The following is a 23763-nucleotide window of genomic DNA, read 5'->3' on the forward strand; positions in this document are numbered from 1 at the left end:
AGCAGGTAGAACGAGCGAACGACTAAGCGAATACAAACGAGTGTGTGAATGCAGTAGAATCGTGCGATACGTTCGGGCACCGAATCCGTCGGCCCTGTTAGGGAATACGCACATGACGGTTACCATTCGGTGCTAGGTAGGTGTAGGTAATTTTTCTGGACTATTGTTTTTAAATTGTAAACAATGAATCGACAGCAGCGGAAGTATCGCCAAAGAGTGGTTTTATGTTTGCTACGATGTTTGAACTTTCTGCTCCACCATTCGCGAACAGCCGGACGGGCAGTGATGATAGCGAAATATGCATTCAATATCGGACAAACGGTACATGCTTATTTCGAATTGTCAAAAATAGTAAAACAGTACCATTTAAACAATGCGGACTCCAACGAAACATGGTTCATTGGGAAGAGAAATATTTTCTCTTGACAACTAACACAACCCGTTCGATGACGGTTGCGACGCGCACGAGATTGAATCGGTCAAACTTGAACCTGCTGTCTGGCGCAAATCGATCAAACGACCAAAACGCAGTACGAACCGGTGACTAAGCTTTTCAATTTTTCCGTGTTCTGCATTTGGAAAATACAATTTTTAAACAATTTGACTAACAGATATGTTACGTGAGCATAATATTTCCGAACATGCCTTCCGAAATCTGGAACACGATGGCACTGCCAACGAATAATGCTGGCCAACGTCGCCAACGCCCGGGCGTGTCGGTTGTTCTGAAAGCATTTTGGTTACTATTTTTTGTAATGAACTTGTTTTGCCATTTGAATTTGGTTCATCTTGCAAATATTAAACCTGAACATCAGGACAGGTCAATTCCAAGAGAGAGGATGTTTAAAAATTTCGACAGTGAAAAATTAGAATCAAACAAACCGAAGTCCTTTCTAACACAACGAGTCAAATGTGTGGTGTGTTGTTCACGTACCACAAACGGCTGGCTGGGCTGAGAATATTTGTCATCAGAAGCAAAAACCAAAAAACAATCTTTCCCAAATCAGAATACCGGAATTGTGGAGCGCATTTAGGATTTTACATGCAAAATATACGGTGCAAGTATTACCATTAAATAATAATAATAATCCTTCGACACCTCCATCTGTCTAGCGTGCGTGCCAGACATAGTCAGTCTCTCAGTCTCAATCGATTGGCAACAAAGAACTCGAGCAGTGATTTGATTTGATACCGAATTTGAGTGTTGCTTATATTTGATAGATATTGGCCGAAAATTGTCACGTACCGGAAGAAAGCACCGAACCCAACCGAACATTAGCCTACTATTCAAAGATTGGCAATTGCTGTGTATTTCTTTCGCCAGAAACATCCCCACCAGTCGTCTGGGGATGGGACGTTGACTATGTCAACGGCAAGCAAGCGTCTGTCGGGGTAGTCTTGGAACGAAACAAATTGGTATTTTCATGATTTTGAACCAATATTGTATAGTATAGTGTATTGAGAGTAGCAGTAGCAGAGTAATACTAGTAACTGGTGGCCGAATCCCGTCAGAATTGTCAGGCAGTCAGTCACATGGCATGACACGGCGAGTGCACGATGTGTTGCAAGCTGGGTTACAAATTTTGCTGAACTATGTAACAGGGAAGCAATGTGTATTGTCTGTGCTGCTTGTCTGTCAGCAGGTCGTCTATTCTCCTCTCAACTGCTACTTTAGCAGAAACAAAAATGAAAGACCAAAAAATAAGGAAAACATTTCAAACACCTATAGATTACTGACTTTCCATATGGGGCATGAATTGTGCAACGGATCGGATGTCATTTTCTGTGCGCGCGCAACTTGTGTGTGTGTGTGTGTCTGAGTATATGATTGTTTAAGGGAAAATATTCGAATTCGTAAACTCGTTGGTAATTGATTGGGTGGCCCTGAAAAGGGCCTTTGGGGTATATGTTGTGAGATCAAACGAAAGCCGATAGCCTGTTTAAGCACGTTCGCCACGGATCCGACGAGCCAGCTGGATGTCCTTTGGCATGATGGTAACACGCTTGGCGTGGATCGCGCATAGATTGGTGTCCTCGAACAAACCGACTAGATAGGCTTCGCTGGCCTCCTGCAGTGCCATGACGGCGGAACTCTGGAAGCGAAGGTCGGTCTTGAAATCTTGGGCAATTTCACGCACTAAACGCTGGAACGGCAGCTTGCGAATCAACAGCTCAGTCGATTTCTGGTAACGACGGATCTCCCGAAGGGCTACTGTTCCTGGCCGATAACGATGGGGTTTCTTCACTCCGCCAGTAGCAGGAGCACTTTTGCGAGCAGCCTTTGTCGCCAGTTGCTTACGAGGAGCCTTTCCTCCGGTCGATTTACGAGCGGTCTGCTTGGTACGAGCCATTATTTCTTTCTTTTGCTTATCCTTTCTCTCTACACCGTACTGTACGCGTTGAAAACAAAACACAGAATGAGCTCAAAACGGACCTGGCTGGCTGTTTTATACCTGCCCGACCGCTCTGAAGCAGCCAATCAGCACAAAGCAAAGCACGAAACGGACCCTCTCGGTAGGTATAAAAAAAAGCACCGGTCTGCGAAGTGGCATTAGTTTCACTTGTACTGTCTTACTTGCAAGAACAAGCAGCTAGCAGAGAAAAATGACTGGTCGCGGCAAAGGAGGAAAGGGACTCGGAAAAGGAGGCGCCAAGCGTCATCGTAAAGTGCTTCGTGATAACATCCAGGGAATTACCAAGCCCGCTATCCGTCGTCTGGCTCGTCGTGGTGGTGTCAAGCGTATCTCCGGTCTGATCTATGAGGAAACTCGTGGAGTGCTGAAGGTGTTCCTGGAAAATGTGATCCGAGATGCAGTAACCTACACTGAACACGCCAAGCGCAAGACCGTCACCGCCATGGATGTCGTGTATGCTCTGAAGCGACAGGGTCGCACTCTGTATGGTTTCGGAGGTTAAACGTCGTAACGAGAACACACATAACATAATACGGAAGGATAAAAGGCCCTTTTCAGGGCCACCAATATGTTTCGCAAAGAATTAGTTAGCATTTGCTGGTATTCATTATAATCTATAATCATGATGATGATGATGATGATGGTGGTGGTGGTGATGATATGAGAATAGTAAGAAGTGTGCAATAGAGTAGTGAGTAGTGTGAATTCAACCGGGTTCGAAACTGACTAGATTTTTCAGTCCAACAACTAGGTTTTCAAACAAACAATTTAACCAGCAGTCGTTAGGGTGGAAACTGGTTTTCGGTTTCGCATCAAGCAAACACGACATTATTATTTCTGGTCGGTTGTGAGTTTCAAACTGCTGTTGACACTTGAGTACTACTTAACGCGCCGCTGAAAAACGTAACATTTGAGAAAAGAAATTAGTTATGTTGTTTAACATGAACTATCTTTTCGAAATCATTCATTCCCATTCAACTGTTCTGGTCAACTGTCAATGCTGTTGGCTTCGAATTTCGACTATACAACATGCAGCATTTGCTCAAAGCCGCCTAGGATAGAAAAACGATTGCTGTTGATATGTCATTGGTTGGTTTACAGTAGCATGCATGTGTATGTGTAGCAATTTGTTATTTGGTTGGTCGACCAAGTCTGTCGATTGGTCCGAAAAGTAATCGATACTTTTCTTTATTTCGAAACCAACATATTTTTGCTCCGAACAATATATTGTCCATATGGCATGGATGAATACTCCGAAACGCGAGAACAATTGTACCTGTGTTGTTCATAATTTGTTCTGTTTTTCTCGTTAGGTGTTTGTTGGCTGATGAAAGTAAAATCATCAACGAACAAAATGTGTTTGGTGATTGAATGAGGGAAATATGCGAACTTAACACTTTGTGTAGATTTGTTTGTGGCCCTTAAAAGGGCCGATTATGCTTGGCGATTCGTATGCACACACACGATCGGGGGGGTTTGGTTGTTCTCACTCAGTTTACTTGGAGCTAGTGTACTTGGTGACGGCTTTGGTTCCTTCCGAAACGGCGTGCTTGGCCAACTCTCCTGGCAAAAGCAGACGAACGGCGGTCTGGATTTCGCGAGAGGTAATCGTCGACCGTTTGTTGTAATGGGCCAAACGCGATGCCTCGGATGCAATGCGTTCGAAGATGTCATTGACGAAACTGTTCATGATGCTCATCGCCTTCGAGGATACTCCGGTATCAGGGTGGACCTGTTTCAACACTTTGTAGATGTAGATAGCGTAGCTTTCCTTCCTGCTGATCTTCTTCTTTTTCTTATCTCCCTTGGCGATGTTTTTCTGGGCCTTGCCGGATTTTTTGGCTGCCTTTCCACTGGTTTTCGGTGCCATCGTGCTTGACGGTTCTCGTACGTTCAGAGTAACTGCTTTAACTTAAATGACGCTATTTGCCATATGACAGCTCGTTTTATACCTGCTATTGAGAGCGGCGCATGGACTGCCCCTTTGTTAGAATTCCTTTTCCTGTTCGCAGAACGGGAAACAGTGAGACGATATAAAACAGAGGGTTAGTACGGCGGCAGCCAGTATTACTGAATTGGCTGTCTAGTCGTTAACAGCATCTCGTGGATTTTTTACGCAGAAACACGCACACACAAAATGTCTGGCCGTGGTAAAGGAGGAAAAGTTAAGGGAAAGGCAAAGTCCCGCTCAAACCGTGCTGGTCTGCAGTTCCCAGTAGGCAGAATCCACCGTCTGCTCCGGAAGGGAAACTACGCCGAACGTGTCGGTGCCGGTGCACCGGTCTATCTGGCGGCAGTGATGGAATACCTGGCCGCCGAAGTGCTGGAATTGGCCGGTAACGCTGCCCGTGACAACAAGAAAACGAGAATCATCCCTCGCCATCTGCAGCTGGCCATCCGTAACGACGAGGAGTTGAACAAACTGCTCTCCGGAGTTACCATCGCACAGGGCGGTGTACTGCCAAACATCCAGGCAGTGCTGCTCCCGAAGAAAACCGAGAAAAAGGCCTAAATTGCGATTTCCGGAACATATTGGTGTTACCCCCCTTACAGAACCCGTCCTTTTCAGGACGACCACCTCACTGTGATAAAGAAATATTTAAGATTGCTTTGAATTAAAGATTGCTAAAGTTGTGATACGCCTGGAAAGTATAATGCGCAAATCAAGTATAGCGACCTTTGTTCATTTTCGTTTTCGGAATTTTACCCTGAATCGGTGTATCTACCTGATGCGAAAATGATGTCCGCTTTTTCAGTGTTTGGAAAACAGAAGACAAAATCGGTCATACCAGACGAATCGGAATTTTAGAATGATCGATGTGAGTTCAATGGCGAAAATCTTTCCCATCGATTTACCGGAAAATGCAGCCATTAAAACATCCAAACTTGATCATATAATCTTAGAGAAAGTGTCGCACGAGAAATAAGAGAATAATTTTCGTTCGTATCCGTGACGACACACCGATCCAATATAGCGCATGTATCTGTGTCATCGGTCGGCATCATCTCATGAATGGTGACGACCGACTAGAAAAAAAGAAGAAGAAGAAGAAGATATCGTAGCTACCACCATGATGGTGAATAAACACTGCCACACACACAGGCCAAAAACAAATGGTAATGTAATGTGTATATGAGGAAACGAAAATCAAGCTGTACCTAAGTTCAGCCATCGGTCTCAGAACCGGAGGGCAAGGTCGCATAATCAGGAATCAGAACAAATTGGCTCAAATGGCACGTTCCCCTTGATATTTGGAGATTTGTGCCTTGCCATCAATTTGTTTTTAGCATCATTTTCCCGATATATAAGAGGGAAGGATTGAAAGGAAATGGTAAGGGTTGAACTAGGAGGATGGGAAAAATTGACGACACAAAAACACATAAAAGCAGAAGTAAATTCTGCACCCCTAAGGGATGCTGAACAATCTGCTGAGGATCACATTTAGTGGAAGCAGAAGGAAATTCTGAACCTCTACGAGGTCCCGAACAGTCTGCTGTTAATAAAACCTCCAACCCCCGAGAGGATTTAGAGATCTTACAAAAGCGACACCATTCTGCACTCCCGGAAGAATGCAGAACGACTCGCAGTATGTACGAGCAGAAGTAAATGCGGTACCCCCCAGAGGATGCCAAACAATCTGCCAAACCCTATTTAAGGTGAATACAGAAGGGATTCATTCACTCCAGGAAGAACGATGAACCCTTCTGACTATAGCTCCTTACCACATTGGGTGAGAAACGAGAGAATATCCTTCAATTTTAGCTCCGCATACACAGACTCAACCATGTATGGAGAACCAAAAACCCGGATACGTAGCTGCGTCAATGCGGGACAGTTACATATCAGATGATATGAAGTACCATAATCGCATTCACACAAATCACACGAATAATACTCAGCACGTTGAATAGTAGCCATGTGATAATTGAGTTTGCAATGTCCAGTCAGAGCTCTGACCAGAATACTTCAATGATACTTGGAGAAATGCAGTAGACACTTTGACATTTTCAGATTTAAATCTGGTAGAAATGCTTTTGTCTGAGCGCAAGTTTGCAAGCTGCGCCAGTAGCTGGCATGTTTGGATGCAGCCCAAGAACGTATCTTGTGCTTTATCCAACTAGTTGAAAGTGGTAAAGCTGGTTCAGGACCAACGAAATCATTCGTTGCACCAGCTCTAGCCAACTCATCAGCCCATTCATTTCCAGTAATACCAGAATGGCCGGGTACCCATATGAAGTAAACAGCATTTGAAATGCTGAGGTCTTCAATTTGAGTTCGACATGCGATCACTAGATTCGACCGTGAGTCATTCGAACTGAGTGCTTTTAAGGCTGCCTGACTGTCGGAACAAAAATAAATACGTTTACCACAGATCCTCTGCTGAAGTGCCGATTGTACTCCACACAGAATTGCGTAGATTTCTGCTTGGAACACAGTACAGTATCTACCAAGTGAATGAGACTGCTCCAGCCTATTTCACGACAGTAGATACCAGCACCAGCACGACCATTCAACAGAGAACCGTCCGTAAAACAAACTATGTGTTCATCAAGTTGTCGTTCCAGACAACCAGACAATCATTCCTAACGAAGAGGATAGCTCACTTTGAATGTTTTAAAAGGAAAACTGCATGTGAGAGTTAGGTCACTAGGAGCGAGTAAATACTCATCCCACGGAACCATTTGAGACCACAAGCGAGTGTGACTGGTAGCATATTCTAATGGGTTACTGTTCCAAAGCCCTGTAACCCTAAGACGGTATGCACAAGATAATGCTTCTTGTTTTAGGAACACATATAGTGGTTTAATGCACAGCAGTAGGAGTTGTCGTGAATGCTCCTGTCATCGCCATTAGGACCATCCTTTGGAGATGATTTAGCTTTGACTGAACTGTTGCGACTTCTCCTTTCTGCCACCATACAAGACATCCATATGCTAAAATTGGTCTAACGATAGTTGTGTAGATCCAATGAATATATCTGGGTTTGAGTCCCCATGATTTTCCAAAAGCTCGTCTGCATTGGCCGAAAGCCATGCAAGCTCTTTTAATCCTGAAATCAATGTGAGCAGACCAATTCAGTTTTGAGTCAAGAATAACCCCGACGTATTTAACTTGATCGACCACAGTGACCCCTGAAGCAAAGAACTGCAACGGACGAGCTCCTGTAATTATCCTACGATGAGTGAAAAGCACCATTGATGTTTTGCCCGGATTTACAGATAATCCAAACCTGACAACACCATTGTTCAACAGATCGCAGGGCTTGCTGCATTAAATCAAAGAGAGTGTTAATGCTTATACCGGTCATCAATATATGATAATCGTCGGCAAAACCATAAGTCGGAAATCCAAGGTTATTAAGTTTCCTTAACAAACTATCAGCGACTAGGTTCCATAAAAGTGGGGATAGTACACCACCTTGAGGACACCCACAGACACTCAGCTTTCTAATCTCTGGCCCGCCGAAGCGATGATCAAAGAAGTTGATTGCTAAGCATTGCGTGTATCCAGTAAGGGAAAAACCCAAGATATTCCGTTCACGACTGCAATGTTTAACCTCCTGCAGCCATTCAGCCATCGGCACGGAAATACGGAAAAATAAGTTCAGCCATCGGTCTCAGAACCGGAGGGCAAGGTCGCATAAACGCGCGCGTGCGTGTGTGTGTGTGTGTGTGTGTGTGTGTGTGTGTGTGTCTGTATATTCATTTACATTACATTAGCGGCCCCTACACGTGGCATTGTTTATTATTGACAACCAAAAGCATCGTCAGTACCACCAATCCAATTAGCTTGGTAACTTGTGTCGGTATTTTTCGAGAAAACGTTTAGAGCTTTAAGTATTGCAACTGAATATTGAAACATTGAGAGAAGAGTTCATTAAACAGTACACTCTCGCCAATGAAAGTTTTGTTGGATTGGCGAATAATTTTGATTGTTTGAACATATTTTCATCAATCCGATGATGTTTCGACCATTCGACTAACATATATTTTCGAACGAATACGAATGCCACAAATACGATAGCGACACGAACGTAAACAATAAGGAGAGTAATATTGGCTACTACGAGAATGCGAGAGGCGTGAAAGAGAGAATGAAAATAACCGACGAACAACTATGGCAACAGTGTACACCAATTGTCTAGACCGAACCGCAGTTTAGTGGTTGGTAAGTGTGTATTGGTGTGCGATTCTAGCAGGAAAAATAAAAACTGCTGCTCATTAGAATATCCTATTGGAAAGACTATCTACTTGGAAAACAGGAACTCCGAATTGTTTTCCGACGGTCCATGTAAGAAATTACTGAAAGATTACTCAATAGCAAGTTGCTTATTTAGCATCGATTGTTGAGTTTCGTTGACATGATCAAACGATGAACGCGGCTTACTCAATCCTAACGCAGTGAACGGAACTCTCGCTGTTCGGATGGTTAGGTTAGCTTAGCAACAATGACAAATGGCAACTGAACGAAAAATGGTTGAAATGGTGAAAAATCTCTCAAACTCTCAAGTGAAAAGTAGTCCAGGTTAACCGGTATTTTTTCTCCCTCTGCTCATGCTCATGGATGGGATATGGGAAATCGGTTTGACTTTGCGTCGTATAAACGGTTGTTCGTTTCTACCTACCACCATCCGAGAGGTAAACAATACGTACATGAAAAAAAAAAACTTAACGACAAAAGTAAAAACCAATCTTTATATGATACCTTCCCGTTATTGTACGTGTTTCAAAACGCTTGTGCCTACAAAATTGAAGAAATTTGTCTTGTGTTTTCTTTTCCGCAATTTTCAGTAGCAAGCAATTTTGTGAATCGCATACCTCAGTTGCACTATTGCGCAAATTGTGTGTGTGTGTGTGTGTGTGTGTGTGTGTAGACTGCCATGAACAACATGTTCCAACTTATCGCAAACAGAGGTGCGTTGGGAGAGCGAGAGAGAGAGAAAAGCAAGTTAGAGAACATAAGAATGAACTTTATTATGACTGAGGGAAAAACCAATACCCATACATTGAAGTAAACCAATATGACGTTGATATACATATGTATTGGTGTATGTTTTTGGAAAGCGGAAAATCTTCTTTTTCGTTCTTTGTCTCCGAATTCATCTCCTTTCATTGATAATCGATGGATGAGTGATAAATGATGAATGCTAACTCAAATCGCTATTAAAATATAAATCACCACTCGCAAAATCGAACAAACTAATGTTTTCTGTCCTGCAGGTACAAATCTAATTGTTCCTAACAAGCAAACAGTAAACTTCGGTTGCTAGAGATGATGTCCGATTTTGAGACATTTTCGTTATTTTGGCACAGGAGATTTATTCTTCTCGAAAACCTGCGATTTTCACGAAAACAAACACACACGCACGCGCGCAATCAAATGAAAAAGTGCATGTTCGAAAGAAATTTACATTTGCTTGTCGTCTTCGTGATGAAGTCTTACCATCAAAGCATCATAGAAGAATACTTTACTATGGGACGCCTTTTCAAAATTTACCCTCTGAGAATGTGATAAGTTTTTTGTTTTATCAATGTCTTCTTTCGCCGTTCTTCGGAAAAGGCGGGAAATCTTTGGTCATCCCTGTACAAAAGTAGTGCCTAAAACAATTCGCTCTCTCTCGCTTCCGCAACGGTGTGTGGCTGGTTTCAAGGAATTCAGTTCCAGCATAATGTAATGCACAAATTGGATGAGATTGTTCAAAACAACTAAACTCACTCAAACCAATTGCCCAGCACCTTCCCTCTATTGCACTTTCTTTCACAAACGGCCACCACCATCACAATCGAAACGAGTAAAGAAGAAGCAAGCAAAACAACACACGAGAATTCGAATTTAACACTTTGTGTAGATTTGTTTGTGGCCCTTAAAAGGGCCGTTTGTTAGTTCTCGCATACACGGGGTCGGTGTTGTTCTCAGTTTACTTGGAGCTGGTGTACTTGGTGACGGCTTTGGTTCCCTCAGAAACGGCGTGCTTGGCCAACTCTCCTGGCAAAAGCAGACGAACGGCAGTCTGGATTTCGCGAGAGGTAATCGTCGAACGTTTGTTGTAATGAGCCAAACGCGATGCCTCGGATGCAATGCGTTCGAAGATGTCATTGACGAAACTGTTCATGATGCTCATCGCCTTCGAGGATACTCCGGTATCAGGGTGGACCTGCTTCAACACTTTGTAGATGTAGATAGCGTAGCTTTCCTTCCTGCGGATCTTCTTCTTCTTCTTATCACCCTTGGCGATGTTCTTCTGGGCCTTGCCGGATTTTTTGGCCGCCTTTCCACTAGTTTTCGGTGCCATCGTTCTAACGTTGACGTGCGTTCAGAGTAGCTGTTTTCACGTAAATGACGCTAGCTCGCCCAAGAAACCCCGTTTTATACCTGCTACAGGCAACGCAGTAGGGACAGCCCCTTTGTCAAAATTTGATCCTCTTTTGCGCTTTATGCTCTGCCTATTCGCAGAACGAGAAACAGCGAGATGGTATAAAACAGAGGGTTAGTACTGCGGCAGCCAGTATTACCGAGTTAGCATCCTAGCTGTTAGCATCGTTTCGTGGATTTTTTACGAAAACAAAACACATAAAAGAAAATGTCTGGCCGTGGCAAAGGAGGAAAAGTTAAGGGAAAGGCAAAGTCCCGCTCGAACCGTGCTGGTCTGCAGTTCCCAGTAGGCAGAATCCACCGTCTGCTTCGGAAAGGAAACTACGCCGAACGTGTCGGTGCCGGTGCACCGGTCTATCTGGCGGCAGTGATGGAATACCTGGCCGCCGAAGTGCTGGAATTGGCCGGTAACGCTGCCCGTGACAACAAGAAAACGAGAATCATCCCTCGTCATCTGCAGCTGGCCATCCGTAACGACGAGGAGTTGAACAAACTGCTCTCCGGAGTTACCATCGCACAGGGCGGTGTACTGCCAAACATCCAGGCAGTGTTGCTCCCGAAGAAAACCGAAAAGAAGGCCTAAATTGCACTTGATTCGCACTGAAACCAATCGAAAAAACGTCCTTTTCAGGACGACCACAATTTTCTGATAAAGAACTTATAGAAATTTACTATTTTACTATCGATCAATCATATTTACTCATGCAAGCGCCATAAGACTTGTTTTTTTTTTCCATAGCTTCTAGGATAATTTCCCACATTACAAGTGAAAAGTCGATGGTCGGTGGTCGATTGCGCTGGAGAATAGATTTATTTTTTTTTTACCGATCAAGCAAGGTTGGTTGAATGAAAACGACAATCGTCTGGAGAGTCAAGCTACTAAATTAAATATGATTATACGAAAAACCGCGTACAGAGCGATACCGTGTCCGAACTGGCTCTACACTAAATGGAAACTATAACGGCATTCATTTTCCAAGAAAAGGAAAACTGGGATAGTTTTAAAATACAAATATAATTGGGAACAAAAACATCAACCATTTTTATTGATGAATTTTCGCAAGCTAGATTTTTACGAACGGACTTCATCAATCATCGTGCATAAACCGTCCGCATTTTCATTTGATCACCTACCGATCCTTTCGTCGCTGCTTACCGACTGAGCGAACGAACATATTTGATTGTACTACAAGAGAAGCATGCGCGTAGCAGCGGGGTCGGCTCTATGGCTGCGCACCAATTTATCCACTATAGCGTGTCGGTGAAGCACACGCTCAGAAAGTAGTGCTGCTGTGATGGATAAAAGCATACTTTTTTTTTTTTTTCTTACTGTGCAGTTTTGTTGAAGCGGACTACCCAAAAGCGAGCGAAGTAGGAAATATCGATTAATTCTTTGCATGGATTTTTTGGTAGTCCTGAAAAGGACTGTTTTGTTGAACACCGTCGAAATAAGAACGGTAGAATTCGACATGATGATGATGACTGACTGACGATGGGTCAATTTACTTCTTGGCAGCCACCTTCTTCGGGGCAGCTTTTTTGGCTGGCGCGGCCTTCTTTGGCTTCGGGGTCTTGGGCTTGTTGGCAGCGGCTTTCGATGGCTTGGTGGCCTTCTGCTTCGGTGCAGCAGCCTTCTTGGCGGCCTTGGCTGGTGCTGCCTTAGCCTTCTTTGCAGCGGCGGCTTTCGGCTTTTTCTCACCTGCAGGCTTTTTGGCCTTCGGTTTCTTCTCGCCAGCGGGTTTCTTGGCAACCTTTTTCTTCTCTCCGGCAGCCTTCTTCGGTTTTTTGGCAGCAGCCTTCTTCGGCTTCTTCTCGCCAGCCGGTTGCTTGGCACCGGCTTTGATTTTGAACGAGCCGGATGCACCGGAACCCTTGGTCTGGGTGAGCTTTCCCTTCTCGACGCCAGATTTCAGGGCCTTCTTGATGAACGGGGCCAGCTTGGCGACGTCGCACTTGTAGTTGGCGGCGATGTACTTCTTGATGGCCTGCAGCGAAGATCCGTTGCGTTCCTTCAGCGTCTTGATGGCAGCCACTACCATGTCATTGACTGGTGGATGTGTCGATGGCTTCTTCGGTTTTTTGGCTTCTCCCTTGGCGGCTTTGGCTTTCTTCGGTGCCTTGGCCGGTGAAGCAGCAACCGGAGCTGCGGCCGATACGTCAACAGCGGTTTCAGCCATTTTTTCTAATGTGCACTTTTCTAAAGCAGGTAGAACGAGCGAACGACTAAGCGAATACAAACGAGTGTGTGAATGCAGTAGAATCGTGCGATACGTTCGGGCACCGAATCCGTCGGCCCTGTTAGGGAATACGCACATGACGGTTACCATTCGGTGCTAGGTAGGTGTAGGTAATTTTTCTGGACTATTGTTTTTAAATTGTAAACAATGAATCGACAGCAGCGGAAGTATCGCCAAAGAGTGGTTTTATGTTTGCTACGATGTTTGAACTTTCTGCTCCACCATTCGCGAACAGCCGGACGGGCAGTGATGATAGCGAAATATGCATTCAATATCGGACAAACGGTACATGCTTATTTCGAATTGTCAAAAATAGTAAAACAGTACCATTTAAACAATGCGGACTCCAACGAAACATGGTTCATTGGGAAGAGAAATATTTTCTCTTGACAACTAACACAACCCGTTCGATGACGGTTGCGACGCGCACAAGATTGAATCGGTCAAACTTGAACCTGCTGTCTGGCGCAAATCGATCAAACGACCAAAACGCAGTACGAACCGGTGACTAAGCTTTTCAATTTTTCCGTGTTCTGCATTTGGAAAATACAATTTTTAAACAATTTGACTAACAGATATGTTACGTGAGCATAATATTTCCGAACATGCCTTCCGAAATCTGGAACACGATGGCACTGCCAACGAATAATGCTGGCCAACGTCGCCAACGCCCGGGCGTGTCGGTTGTTCTGAAAGCATTTTGGTTACTATTTTTTGTAATGAACTTGTTTTGCCATTTGAATTTGGTTCATCTTGCAAATATTAAACCTGAACATCAGGACAGGTCAATTCCAAGAGAGAGGATGTTTAAAAATTTCGACAGTGAAAAATTAGAATCAAACAAACCGAAGTCCTTTCTAACACAACGAGTCAAATGTGTGGTGTGTTGTTCACGTACCACAAACGGCTGGCTGGGCTGAGAATATTTGTCATCAGAAGCAAAAACCAAAAAACAATCTTTCCCAAATCAGAATACCGGAATTGTGGAGCGCATTTAGGATTTTACATGCAAAATATACGGTGCAAGTATTACCATTAAATAATAATAATAATCCTTCGACACCTCCATCTGTCTAGCGTGCGTGCCAGACATAGTCAGTCTCTCAGTCTCAATCGATTGGCAACAAAGAACTCGAGCAGTGATTTGATTTGATACCGAATTTGAGTGTTGCTTATATTTGATAGATATTGGCCGAAAATTGTCACGTACCGGAAGAAAGCACCGAACCCAACCGAACATTAGCCTACTATTCAAAGATTGGCAATTGCTGTGTATTTCTTTCGCCAGAAACATCCCCACCAGTCGTCTGGGGATGGGACGTTGACTATGTCAACGGCAAGCAAGCGTCTGTCGGGGTAGTCTTGGAACGAAACAAATTGGTATTTTCATGATTTTGAACCAATATTGTATAGTATAGTGTATTGAGAGTAGCAGTAGCAGAGTAATACTAGTAACTGGTGGCCGAATCCCGTCAGAATTGTCAGGCAGTCAGTCACATGGCATGACACGGCGAGTGCACGATGTGTTGCAAGCTGGGTTACAAATTTTGCTGAACTATGTAACAGGGAAGCAATGTGTATTGTCTGTGCTGCTTGTCTGTCAGCAGGTCGTCTATTCTCCTCTCAACTGCTACTTTAGCAGAAACAAAAATGAAAGACCAAAAAATAAGGAAAACATTTCAAACACCTATAGATTACTGACTTTCCATATGGGGGGCATGAATTGTGCAACGGATCGGATGTCATTTTCTGTGCGCGCGCAACTTGTGTGTGTGTGTGTCTGAGTATGTGATTGTTTAAGGGAAAATATTCGAATTCGTAAACTCGTTGGTAATTGATTGGGTGGCCCTGAAAAGGGCCTTTGGGGTATATGTTGTGAGATCAAACGAAAGCCGATAGCCTGTTTAAGCACGTTCGCCACGGATCCGACGAGCCAGCTGGATGTCCTTTGGCATGATGGTAACACGCTTGGCGTGGATCGCGCATAGATTGGTGTCCTCGAACAAACCGACTAGATAGGCTTCGCTGGCCTCCTGCAGTGCCATGACGGCGGAACTCTGGAAGCGAAGGTCGGTCTTGAAATCTTGGGCAATTTCACGCACTAAACGCTGGAACGGCAGCTTGCGAATCAACAGCTCAGTCGATTTCTGGTAACGACGGATCTCCCGAAGGGCTACTGTTCCTGGCCGATAACGATGGGGTTTCTTCACTCCGCCAGTAGCAGGAGCACTTTTGCGAGCAGCCTTTGTCGCCAGTTGCTTACGAGGAGCCTTTCCTCCGGTCGATTTACGAGCGGTCTGCTTGGTACGAGCCATTATTTCTTTCTTTTGCTTATCCTTTCTCTCTACACCGTACTGTACGCGTTGAAAACAAAACACAGAATGAGCTCAAAACGGACCTGGCTGGCTGTTTTATACCTGCCCGACCGCTCTGAAGCAGCCAATCAGCACAAAGCAAAGCACGAAACGGACCCTCTCGGTAGGTATAAAAAAAAGCACCGGTCTGCGAAGTGGCATTAGTTTCACTTGTACTGTCTTACTTGCAAGAACAAGCAGCTAGCAGAGAAAAATGACTGGTCGCGGCAAAGGAGGAAAGGGACTCGGAAAAGGAGGCGCCAAGCGTCATCGTAAAGTGCTTCGTGATAACATCCAGGGAATTACCAAGCCCGCTATCCGTCGTCTGGCTCGTCGTGGTGGTGTCAAGCGTATCTCCGGTCTGATCTATGAGGAAACTCGTGGAGTGCTGAAGGTGTTCCTGGAAAATGTGATCCGAGATGCAGTAACCTACACTGAACACGCCAAGCGCAAGACCGTCACCGCCATGGATGTCGTGTATGCTCTGAAGCGACAGGGTCGCACTCTGTATGGTTTCGGAGGTTAAACGTCGTAACGAGAACACACATAACATAATACGGAAGGATAAAAGGCCCTTTTCAGGGCCACCAATATGTTTCGCAAAGAATTAGTTAGCATTTGCTGGTATTCATTATAATCTATAATCATGATGATGATGATGATGATGGTGGTGGTGGTGATGATATGAGAATAGTAAGAAGTGTGCAATAGAGTAGTGAGTAGTGTGAATTCAACCGGGTTCGAAACTGACTAGATTTTTCAGTCCAACAACTAGGTTTTCAAACAAACAATTTAACCAGCAGTCGTTAGGGTGGAAACTGGTTTTCGGTTTCGCATCAAGCAAACACGACATTATTATTTCTGGTCGGTTGTGAGTTTCAAACTGCTGTTGACACTTGAGTACTACTTAACGCGCCGCTGAAAAACGTAACATTTGAGAAAAGAAATTAGTTATGTTGTTTAACATGAACTATCTTTTCGAAATCATTCATTCCCATTCAACTGTTCTGGTCAACTGTCAATGCTGTTGGCTTCGAATTTCGACTATACAACATGCAGCATTTGCTCAAAGCCGCCTAGGATAGAAAAACGATTGCTGTTGATATGTCATTGGTTGGTTTACAGTAGCATGCATGTGTATGTGTAGCAATTTGTTATTTGGTTGGTCGACCAAGTCTGTCGATTGGTCCGAAAAGTAATCGATACTTTTCTTTATTTCGAAACCAACATATTTTTGCTCCGAACAATATATTGTCCATATGGCATGGATGAATACTCCGAAACGCGAGAACAATTGTACCTGTGTTGTTCATAATTTGTTCTGTTTTTCTCGTTAGGTGTTTGTTGGCTGATGAAAGTAAAATCATCAACGAACAAAATGTGTTTGGTGATTGAATGAGGGAAATATGCGAACTTAACACTTTGTGTAGATTTGTTTGTGGCCCTTAAAAGGGCCGATTATGCTTGGCGATTCGTATGCACACACACGATCGGGGGGGTTTGGTTGTTCTCACTCAGTTTACTTGGAGCTAGTGTACTTGGTGACGGCTTTGGTTCCTTCCGAAACGGCGTGCTTGGCCAACTCTCCTGGCAAAAGCAGACGAACGGCGGTCTGGATTTCGCGAGAGGTAATCGTCGAACGTTTGTTGTAATGGGCCAAACGCGATGCCTCGGATGCAATGCGTTCGAAGATGTCATTGACGAAACTGTTCATGATGCTCATCGCCTTCGAGGATACTCCGGTATCAGGGTGGACCTGTTTCAACACTTTGTAGATGTAGATAGCGTAGCTTTCCTTCCTGCGGATCTTCTTCTTTTTCTTATCTCCCTTGGCGATGTTTTTCTGGGCCTTGCCGGATTTTTTGGCTGCCTTTCCACTGGTTTTCGGTGCCATCGTGCTTGACGGTTCTCGTACGTTCAGAGTAACTGCTTTAACTTAAATGACGCTATTTGCCATATGACAGCTCGTTTTATACCTGCTATTGAGAGCGGCGCATGGACTGCCCCTTTGTTAGAATTCCTTTTCCTGTTCGCAGAACGGGAAACAGTGAGACGATATAAAACAGAGGGTTAGTACGGCGGCAGCCAGTATTACTGAATTGGCTGTCTAGTCGTTAACAGCATCTCGTGGATTTTTTACGCAGAAACACGCACACACAAAATGTCTGGCCGTGGTAAAGGAGGAAAAGTTAAGGGAAAGGCAAAGTCCCGCTCAAACCGTGCTGGTCTGCAGTTCCCAGTAGGCAGAATCCACCGTCTGCTCCGGAAGGGAAACTACGCCGAACGTGTCGGTGCCGGTGCACCGGTCTATCTGGCGGCAGTGATGGAATACCTGGCCGCCGAAGTGCTGGAATTGGCCGGTAACGCTGCCCGTGACAACAAGAAAACGAGAATCATCCCTCGCCATCTGCAGCTGGCCATCCGTAACGACGAGGAGTTGAACAAACTGCTCTCCGGAGTTACCATCGCACAGGGCGGTGTACTGCCAAACATCCAGGCAGTGCTGCTCCCGAAGAAAACCGAGAAAAAGGCCTAAATTGCGATTTCCGGAACATATTGGTGTTACCCCCCTTACAGAACCCGTCCTTTTCAGGACGACCACCTCACTGTGATAAAGAAATATTTAAGATTGCTTTGAATTAAAGATTGCTAAAGTTGTGATACGCCTGGAAAGTATAATGCGCAAATCAAGTATAGCGACCTTTGTTCATTTTCGTTTTCGGAATTTTACCCTGAATCGGTGTATCTACCTGATGCGAAAATGATGTCCGCTTTTTCAGTGTTTGGAAAACAGAAGACAAAATCGGTCATACCAGACGAATCGGAATTTTAGAATGATCGATGTGAGTTCAATGGCGAAAATCTTTCCCATCGATTTACCGGAAAATGCAGCCATTAAAACATCCAAACTTGATCATATAATCTTAGAGAAAGTGTCGCACGAGAAATAAGAGAATAATTTTCGTTCGTATCCGTGACGACACACCGATCCAATATAGCGCATGTATCTGTGTCATCGGTCGGCATCATCTCATCAATGGTGACGACCGACTAGAAAAAAAGAAGAAGAAGAAGAAGATATCGTAGCTACCACCATGATGGTGAATAAACACTGCCACACACACAGGCCAAAAACAAATGGTAATGTAATGTGTATATGAGGAAACGAAAATCAAGCTGTACCTAAGTTCAGCCATCGGTCTCAGAACCGGAGGGCAAGGTCGCATAAACGCGCGCGTGCGTGTGTGTGTGTGTGTGTGTGTGTGTGTCTGTATATTCATTTACATTACATTAGCGGCCCCTACACGTGGCATTGTTTATTATTGACAACCAAAAGCATCGTCAGTACCACCAATCCAATTAGCTTGGTAACTTGTGTCGGTATTTTTCGAGAAAACGTTTAGAGCTTTAAGTATTGCAACTGAATATTGAAACATTGAGAGAAGAGTTCATTAAACAGTACACTCTCGCCAATGAAAGTTTTGTTGGATTGGCGAATAATTTTGATTGTTTGAACATATTTTCATCAATCCGATGATGTTTCGACCATTCGACTAACATATATTTTCGAACGAATACGAATGCCACAAATACGATAGCGACACGAACGTAAACAATAAGGAGAGTAATATTGGCTACTACGAGAATGCGAGAGGCGTGAAAGAGAGAATGAAAATAACCGACGAACAACTATGGCAACAGTGTACACCAATTGTCTAGACCGAACCGCAGTTTAGTGGTTGGTAAGTGTGTATTGGTGTGCGATTCTAGCAGGAAAAATAAAAACTGCTGCTCATTAGAATATCCTATTGGAAAGACTATCTACTTGGAAAACAGGAACTCCGAATTGTTTTCCGACGGTCCATGTAAGAAATTACTGAAAGATTACTCAATAGCAAGTTGCTTATTTAGCATCGATTGTTGAGTTTCGTTGACATGATCAAACGATGAACGCGGCTTACTCAATCCTAACGCAGTGAACGGAACTCTCGCTGTTCGGATGGTTAGGTTAGCTTAGCAACAATGACAAATGGCAACTGAACGAAAAATGGTTGAAATGGTGAAAAATCTCTCAAACTCTCAAGTGAAAAGTAGTCCAGGTTAACCGGTATTTTTTCTCCCTCTGCTCATGCTCATGGATGGGATATGGGAAATCGGTTTGACTTTGCGTCGTATAAACGGTTGTTCGTTTCTACCTACCACCATCCGAGAGGTAAACAATACGTACATGAAAAAAAAAAACTTAACGACAAAAGTAAAAACCAATCTTTATATGATACCTTCCCGTTATTGTACGTGTTTCAAAACGCTTGTGCCTACAAAATTGAAAAAATTTGTCTTGTGTTTTCTTTTCCGCAATTTTCAGTAGCAAGCAATTTTGTGAATCGCATACCTCAGTTGCACTATTGCGCAAATTGTGTGTGTGTGTGTGTGTGTGTGTGTGTGTGTGTGTGTGTGTGTGTGTGTGTGTGTGTGTGTGTGTGTGTGTGTGTGTGTGTGTGTGTAGACTGCCATGAACAACATGTTCCAACTTATCGCAAACAGAGGTGCGTTGGGAGAGCGAGAGAGAGAGAAAAGCAAGTTAGAGAACATAAGAATGAACTTTATTATGACTGAGGGAAAAACCAATACCCATACATTGAAGTAAACCAGTATGACGTTGATATACATATGTATTGGTGTATGTTTTTGGAAAGCGGAAAATCTTCTTTTTCGTTCTTTGTCTCCGAATTCATCTCCTTTCATTGATAATCGATGGATGAGTGATAAATGATGAATGCTAACTCAAATCGCTATTAAAATATAAATCACCACTCGCAAAATCGAACAAACTAATGTTTTCTGTCCTGCAGGTACAAATCTAATTGTTCCTAACAAGCAAACAGTAAACTTCGGTTGCTAGAGATGATGTCCGATTTTGAGACATTTTCGTTATTTTGGCACAGGAGATTTATTCTTCTCGAAAACCTGCGATTTTCACGAAAACAAACACACACGCACGCGCGCAATCAAATGAAAAAGTGCATGTTCGAAAGAAATTTACATTTGCTTGTCGTCTTCGTGATGAAGTCTTACCATCAAAGCATCATAGAAGAATACTTTACTATGGGACGCCTTTTCAAAATTTACCCTCTGAGAATGTGATAAGTTTTTTGTTTTATCAATGTCTTCTTTCGCCGTTCTTCGGAAAAGGCGGGAAATCTTTGGTCATCCCTGTACAAAAGTAGTGCCTAAAACAATTCGCTCTCTCTCGCTTCCGCAACGGTGTGTGGCTGGTTTCAAGGAATTCAGTTCCAGCATAATGTAATGCACAAATTGGATGAGATTGTTCAAAACAACTAAACTCACTCAAACCAATTGCCCAGCACCTTCCCTCTATTGCACTTTCTTTCACAAACGGCCACCACCATCACAATCGAAACGAGTAAAGAAGAAGCAAGCAAAACAACACACGAGAATTCGAATTTAACACTTTGTGTAGATTTGTTTGTGGCCCTTAAAAGGGCCGTTTGTTAGTTCTCGCATACACGGGGTCGGTGTTGTTCTCAGTTTACTTGGAGCTGGTGTACTTGGTGACGGCTTTGGTTCCCTCAGAAACGGCGTGCTTGGCCAACTCTCCTGGCAAAAGCAGACGAACGGCAGTCTGAATTTCGCGAGAGGTAATCGTCGAACGTTTGTTGTAATGAGCCAAACGCGATGCCTCGGATGCAATGCGTTCGAAGATGTCATTGACGAAACTGTTCATGATGCTCATCGCCTTCGAGGATACTCCGGTATCAGGGTGGACCTGCTTCAACACTTTGTAGATGTAGATAGCGTAGCTTTCCTTCCTGCGGATCTTCTTCTTCTTCTTATCACCCTTGGCGATGTTCTTCTGGGCCTTGCCGGATTTTTTGGCCGCCTTTCCACTAGTTTTCGGTGCCATCGTTCTAACGTTGACGTGCGTTCAGAGTAGCTGTTTTCACGTAAATGACGCTAGCTCGCCCAAGAAACCCCGTTTTATACCTGCTACAGGCAACGCAGTAGGGACAGCCCCTTTGTCAAAATTTGATCCTCTTTTGCGCTTTATGCTCTGCCTATTCGCAGAACGAGAAACAGCGAGATGGTATAAAACAGAGGGTTAGTACTGCGGCAGCCAGTATTACCGAGTTAGCATCCTAGCTGTTAGCATCGTTTCGTGGATTTTTTACGAAAACAAAACACATAAAAGAAAATGTCTGGCCGTGGCAAAGGAGGAAAAGTTAAGGGAAAGGCAAAGTCCCGCTCGAACCGTGCTGGTCTGCAGTTCCCAGTAGGCAGAATCCACCGTCTGCTTCGGAAAGGAAACTACGCCGAACGTGTCGGTGCCGGTGCACCGGTCTATCTGGCGGCAGTGATGGAATACCTGGCCGCCGAAGTGCTGGAATTGGCCGGTAACGCTGCCCGTGACAACAAGAAAACGAGAATCATCCCTCGTCATCTGCAGCTGGCCATCCGTAACGACGAGGAGTTGAACAAACTGCTCTCCGGAGTTACCATCGCACAGGGCGGTGTACTGCCAAACATCCAGGCAGTGTTGCTCCCGAAGAAAACCGAAAAGAAGGCCTAAATTGCACTTGATTCGCACTGAAACCAATCGAAAAAACGTCCTTTTCAGGACGACCACAATTTTCTGATAAAGAACTTATAGAAATTTACTATTTTACTATCGATCAATCATATTTACTCATGCAAGCGCCATAAGACTTGTTTTTTTTTCCATAGCTTCTAGGATAATTTCCCACATTACAAGTGAAAAGTCGATGGTCGGTGGTCGATTGCGCTGGAGAATAGATTTATTTTTTTTTTACCGATCAAGCAAGGTTGGTTGAATGAAAACGACAATCGTCTGGAGAGTCAAGCTACTAAATTAAATATGATTATACGAAAAACCGCGTACAGAGCGATACCGTGTCCGAACTGGCTCTACACTAAATGGAAACTATAACGGCATTCATTTTCCAAGAAAAGGAAAACTGGGATAGTTTTAAAATACAAATATAATTGGGAACAAAAACATCAACCATTTTTATTGATGAATTTTCGCAAGCTAGATTTTTACGAACGGACTTCATCAATCATCGTGCATAAACCGTCCGCATTTTCATTTGATCACCTACCGATCCTTTCGTCGCTGCTTACCGACTGAGCGAACGAACATATTTGATTGTACTACAAGAGAAGCATGCGCGTAGCAGCGGGGTCGGCTCTATGGCTGCGCACCAATTTATCCACTATAGCGTGTCGGTGAAGCACACGCTCAGAAAGTAGTGCTGCTGTGATGGATAAAAGCATACTTTTTTTTTTTTTCTTACTGTGCAGTTTTGTTGAAGCGGACTACCCAAAAGCGAGCGAAGTAGGAAATATCGATTAATTCTTTGCATGGATTTTTTGGTAGTCCTGAAAAGGACTGTTTTGTTGAACACCGTCGAAATAAGAACGGTAGAATTCGACATGATGATGATGACTGACTGACGATGGGTCAATTTACTTCTTGGCAGCCACCTTCTTCGGGGCAGCTTTTTTGGCTGGCGCGGCCTTCTTTGGCTTCGGGGTCTTGGGCTTGTTGGCAGCGGCTTTCGATGGCTTGGTAGCCTTCTGCTTCGGTGCAGCAGCCTTCTTGGCGGCCTTGGCTGGTGCTGCCTTAGCCTTCTTTGCAGCGGCGGCTTTCGGCTTTTTCTCACCTGCAGGCTTTTTGGCCTTCGGTTTCTTCTCGCCAGCGGGTTTCTTGGCAACCTTTTTCTTCTCTCCGGCAGCCTTCTTCGGTTTTTTGGCAGCAGCCTTCTTCGGCTTCTTCTCGCCAGCCGGTTGCTTGGCACCGGCTTTGATTTTGAACGAGCCGGATGCACCGGAACCCTTGGTCTGGGTGAGCTTTCCCTTCTCGACGCCAGATTTCAGGGCCTTCTTGATGAACGGGGCCAGCTTGGCGACGTCGCACTTGTAGTTGGCGGCGATGTACTTCTTGATGGCCTGCAGCGAAGATCCGTTGCGTTCCTTCAGCGTCTTGATGGCAGCCACTACCATGTCATTGACTGGTGGATGTGTCGATGGCTTCTTCGGTTTTTTGGCTTCTCCCTTGGCGGCTTTGGCTTTCTTCGGTGCCTTGGCCGGTGAAGCAGCAACCGGAGCTGCGGCCGATACGTCAACAGCGGTTTCAGCCATTTTTTCTAATGTGCACTTTTCTAAAGCAGGTAGAACGAGCGAACGACTAAGCGAATACAAACGAGTGTGTGAATGCAGTAGAATCGTGCGATACGTTCGGGCACCGAATCCGTCGGCCCTGTTAGGGAATACGCACATGACGGTTACCATTCGGTGCTAGGTAGGTGTAGGTAATTTTTCTGGACTATTGTTTTTAAATTGTA

The 23763-nt window shown here is 44.3% G+C and overlaps 12 protein-coding genes across 12 annotated transcripts; 6 read left to right on the plus strand and 6 right to left on the minus strand.

Moving 5' to 3' along the window:
- Positions 1-2604: 2604 nt before the first annotated feature.
- LOC131425519 (histone H4) lies at positions 2605-2916 on the plus strand. Its single transcript, XM_058587459.1, has one exon. It carries the CDS (start codon positions 2605-2607, stop codon positions 2914-2916), a length of 312 nt encoding a protein of 103 aa, XP_058443442.1.
- Positions 2917-3909: 993 nt separating this feature from the next.
- On the minus strand, positions 3910-4284 carry LOC131425518 (histone H2B). The gene has a single exon (XM_058587458.1). The coding sequence runs from the start codon at positions 4282-4284 to the stop codon at positions 3910-3912; it is 375 nt and encodes a 124-aa protein (XP_058443441.1).
- Positions 4285-4551: 267 nt separating this feature from the next.
- On the plus strand, positions 4552-4926 carry LOC131425517 (histone H2A). Its single transcript, XM_058587457.1, has one exon. The coding sequence runs from the start codon at positions 4552-4554 to the stop codon at positions 4924-4926; it is 375 nt and encodes a 124-aa protein (XP_058443440.1).
- Positions 4927-10333: 5407 nt separating this feature from the next.
- On the minus strand, positions 10334-10708 carry LOC131425515 (histone H2B-like). Its single transcript, XM_058587455.1, has one exon. It carries the CDS (start codon positions 10706-10708, stop codon positions 10334-10336), a length of 375 nt encoding a protein of 124 aa, XP_058443438.1.
- Positions 10709-10996: 288 nt separating this feature from the next.
- Positions 10997-11371, plus strand: LOC131425516 (histone H2A). The gene has a single exon (XM_058587456.1). It carries the CDS (start codon positions 10997-10999, stop codon positions 11369-11371), a length of 375 nt encoding a protein of 124 aa, XP_058443439.1.
- Positions 11372-12290: 919 nt separating this feature from the next.
- Positions 12291-12965, minus strand: LOC131425514 (histone H1B-like). Its single transcript, XM_058587454.1, has one exon. It carries the CDS (start codon positions 12963-12965, stop codon positions 12291-12293), a length of 675 nt encoding a protein of 224 aa, XP_058443437.1.
- Positions 12966-15593: 2628 nt separating this feature from the next.
- LOC131427538 (histone H4) lies at positions 15594-15905 on the plus strand. The gene has a single exon (XM_058590821.1). The coding sequence runs from the start codon at positions 15594-15596 to the stop codon at positions 15903-15905; it is 312 nt and encodes a 103-aa protein (XP_058446804.1).
- Positions 15906-16898: 993 nt separating this feature from the next.
- Positions 16899-17273, minus strand: LOC131440578 (histone H2B-like). Its single transcript, XM_058611980.1, has one exon. The coding sequence runs from the start codon at positions 17271-17273 to the stop codon at positions 16899-16901; it is 375 nt and encodes a 124-aa protein (XP_058467963.1).
- Positions 17274-17540: 267 nt separating this feature from the next.
- LOC131440586 (histone H2A) lies at positions 17541-17915 on the plus strand. The gene has a single exon (XM_058611994.1). The coding sequence runs from the start codon at positions 17541-17543 to the stop codon at positions 17913-17915; it is 375 nt and encodes a 124-aa protein (XP_058467977.1).
- A 3015-nt stretch (positions 17916-20930) lies between these two features.
- On the minus strand, positions 20931-21305 carry LOC131440593 (histone H2B-like). The gene has a single exon (XM_058612006.1). The coding sequence runs from the start codon at positions 21303-21305 to the stop codon at positions 20931-20933; it is 375 nt and encodes a 124-aa protein (XP_058467989.1).
- A 288-nt stretch (positions 21306-21593) lies between these two features.
- Positions 21594-21968, plus strand: LOC131440598 (histone H2A). Its single transcript, XM_058612020.1, has one exon. It carries the CDS (start codon positions 21594-21596, stop codon positions 21966-21968), a length of 375 nt encoding a protein of 124 aa, XP_058468003.1.
- A 917-nt stretch (positions 21969-22885) lies between these two features.
- On the minus strand, positions 22886-23560 carry LOC131440602 (histone H1B-like). The gene has a single exon (XM_058612034.1). The coding sequence runs from the start codon at positions 23558-23560 to the stop codon at positions 22886-22888; it is 675 nt and encodes a 224-aa protein (XP_058468017.1).
- Between the last annotated feature and the right edge of the window lie 203 nt (positions 23561-23763).

Source organism: Malaya genurostris, chromosome 1 (assembly GCF_030247185.1).
Source record: "Malaya genurostris strain Urasoe2022 chromosome 1, Malgen_1.1, whole genome shotgun sequence".
Lineage (NCBI taxonomy): Eukaryota > Metazoa > Arthropoda > Insecta > Diptera > Culicidae > Malaya > Malaya genurostris.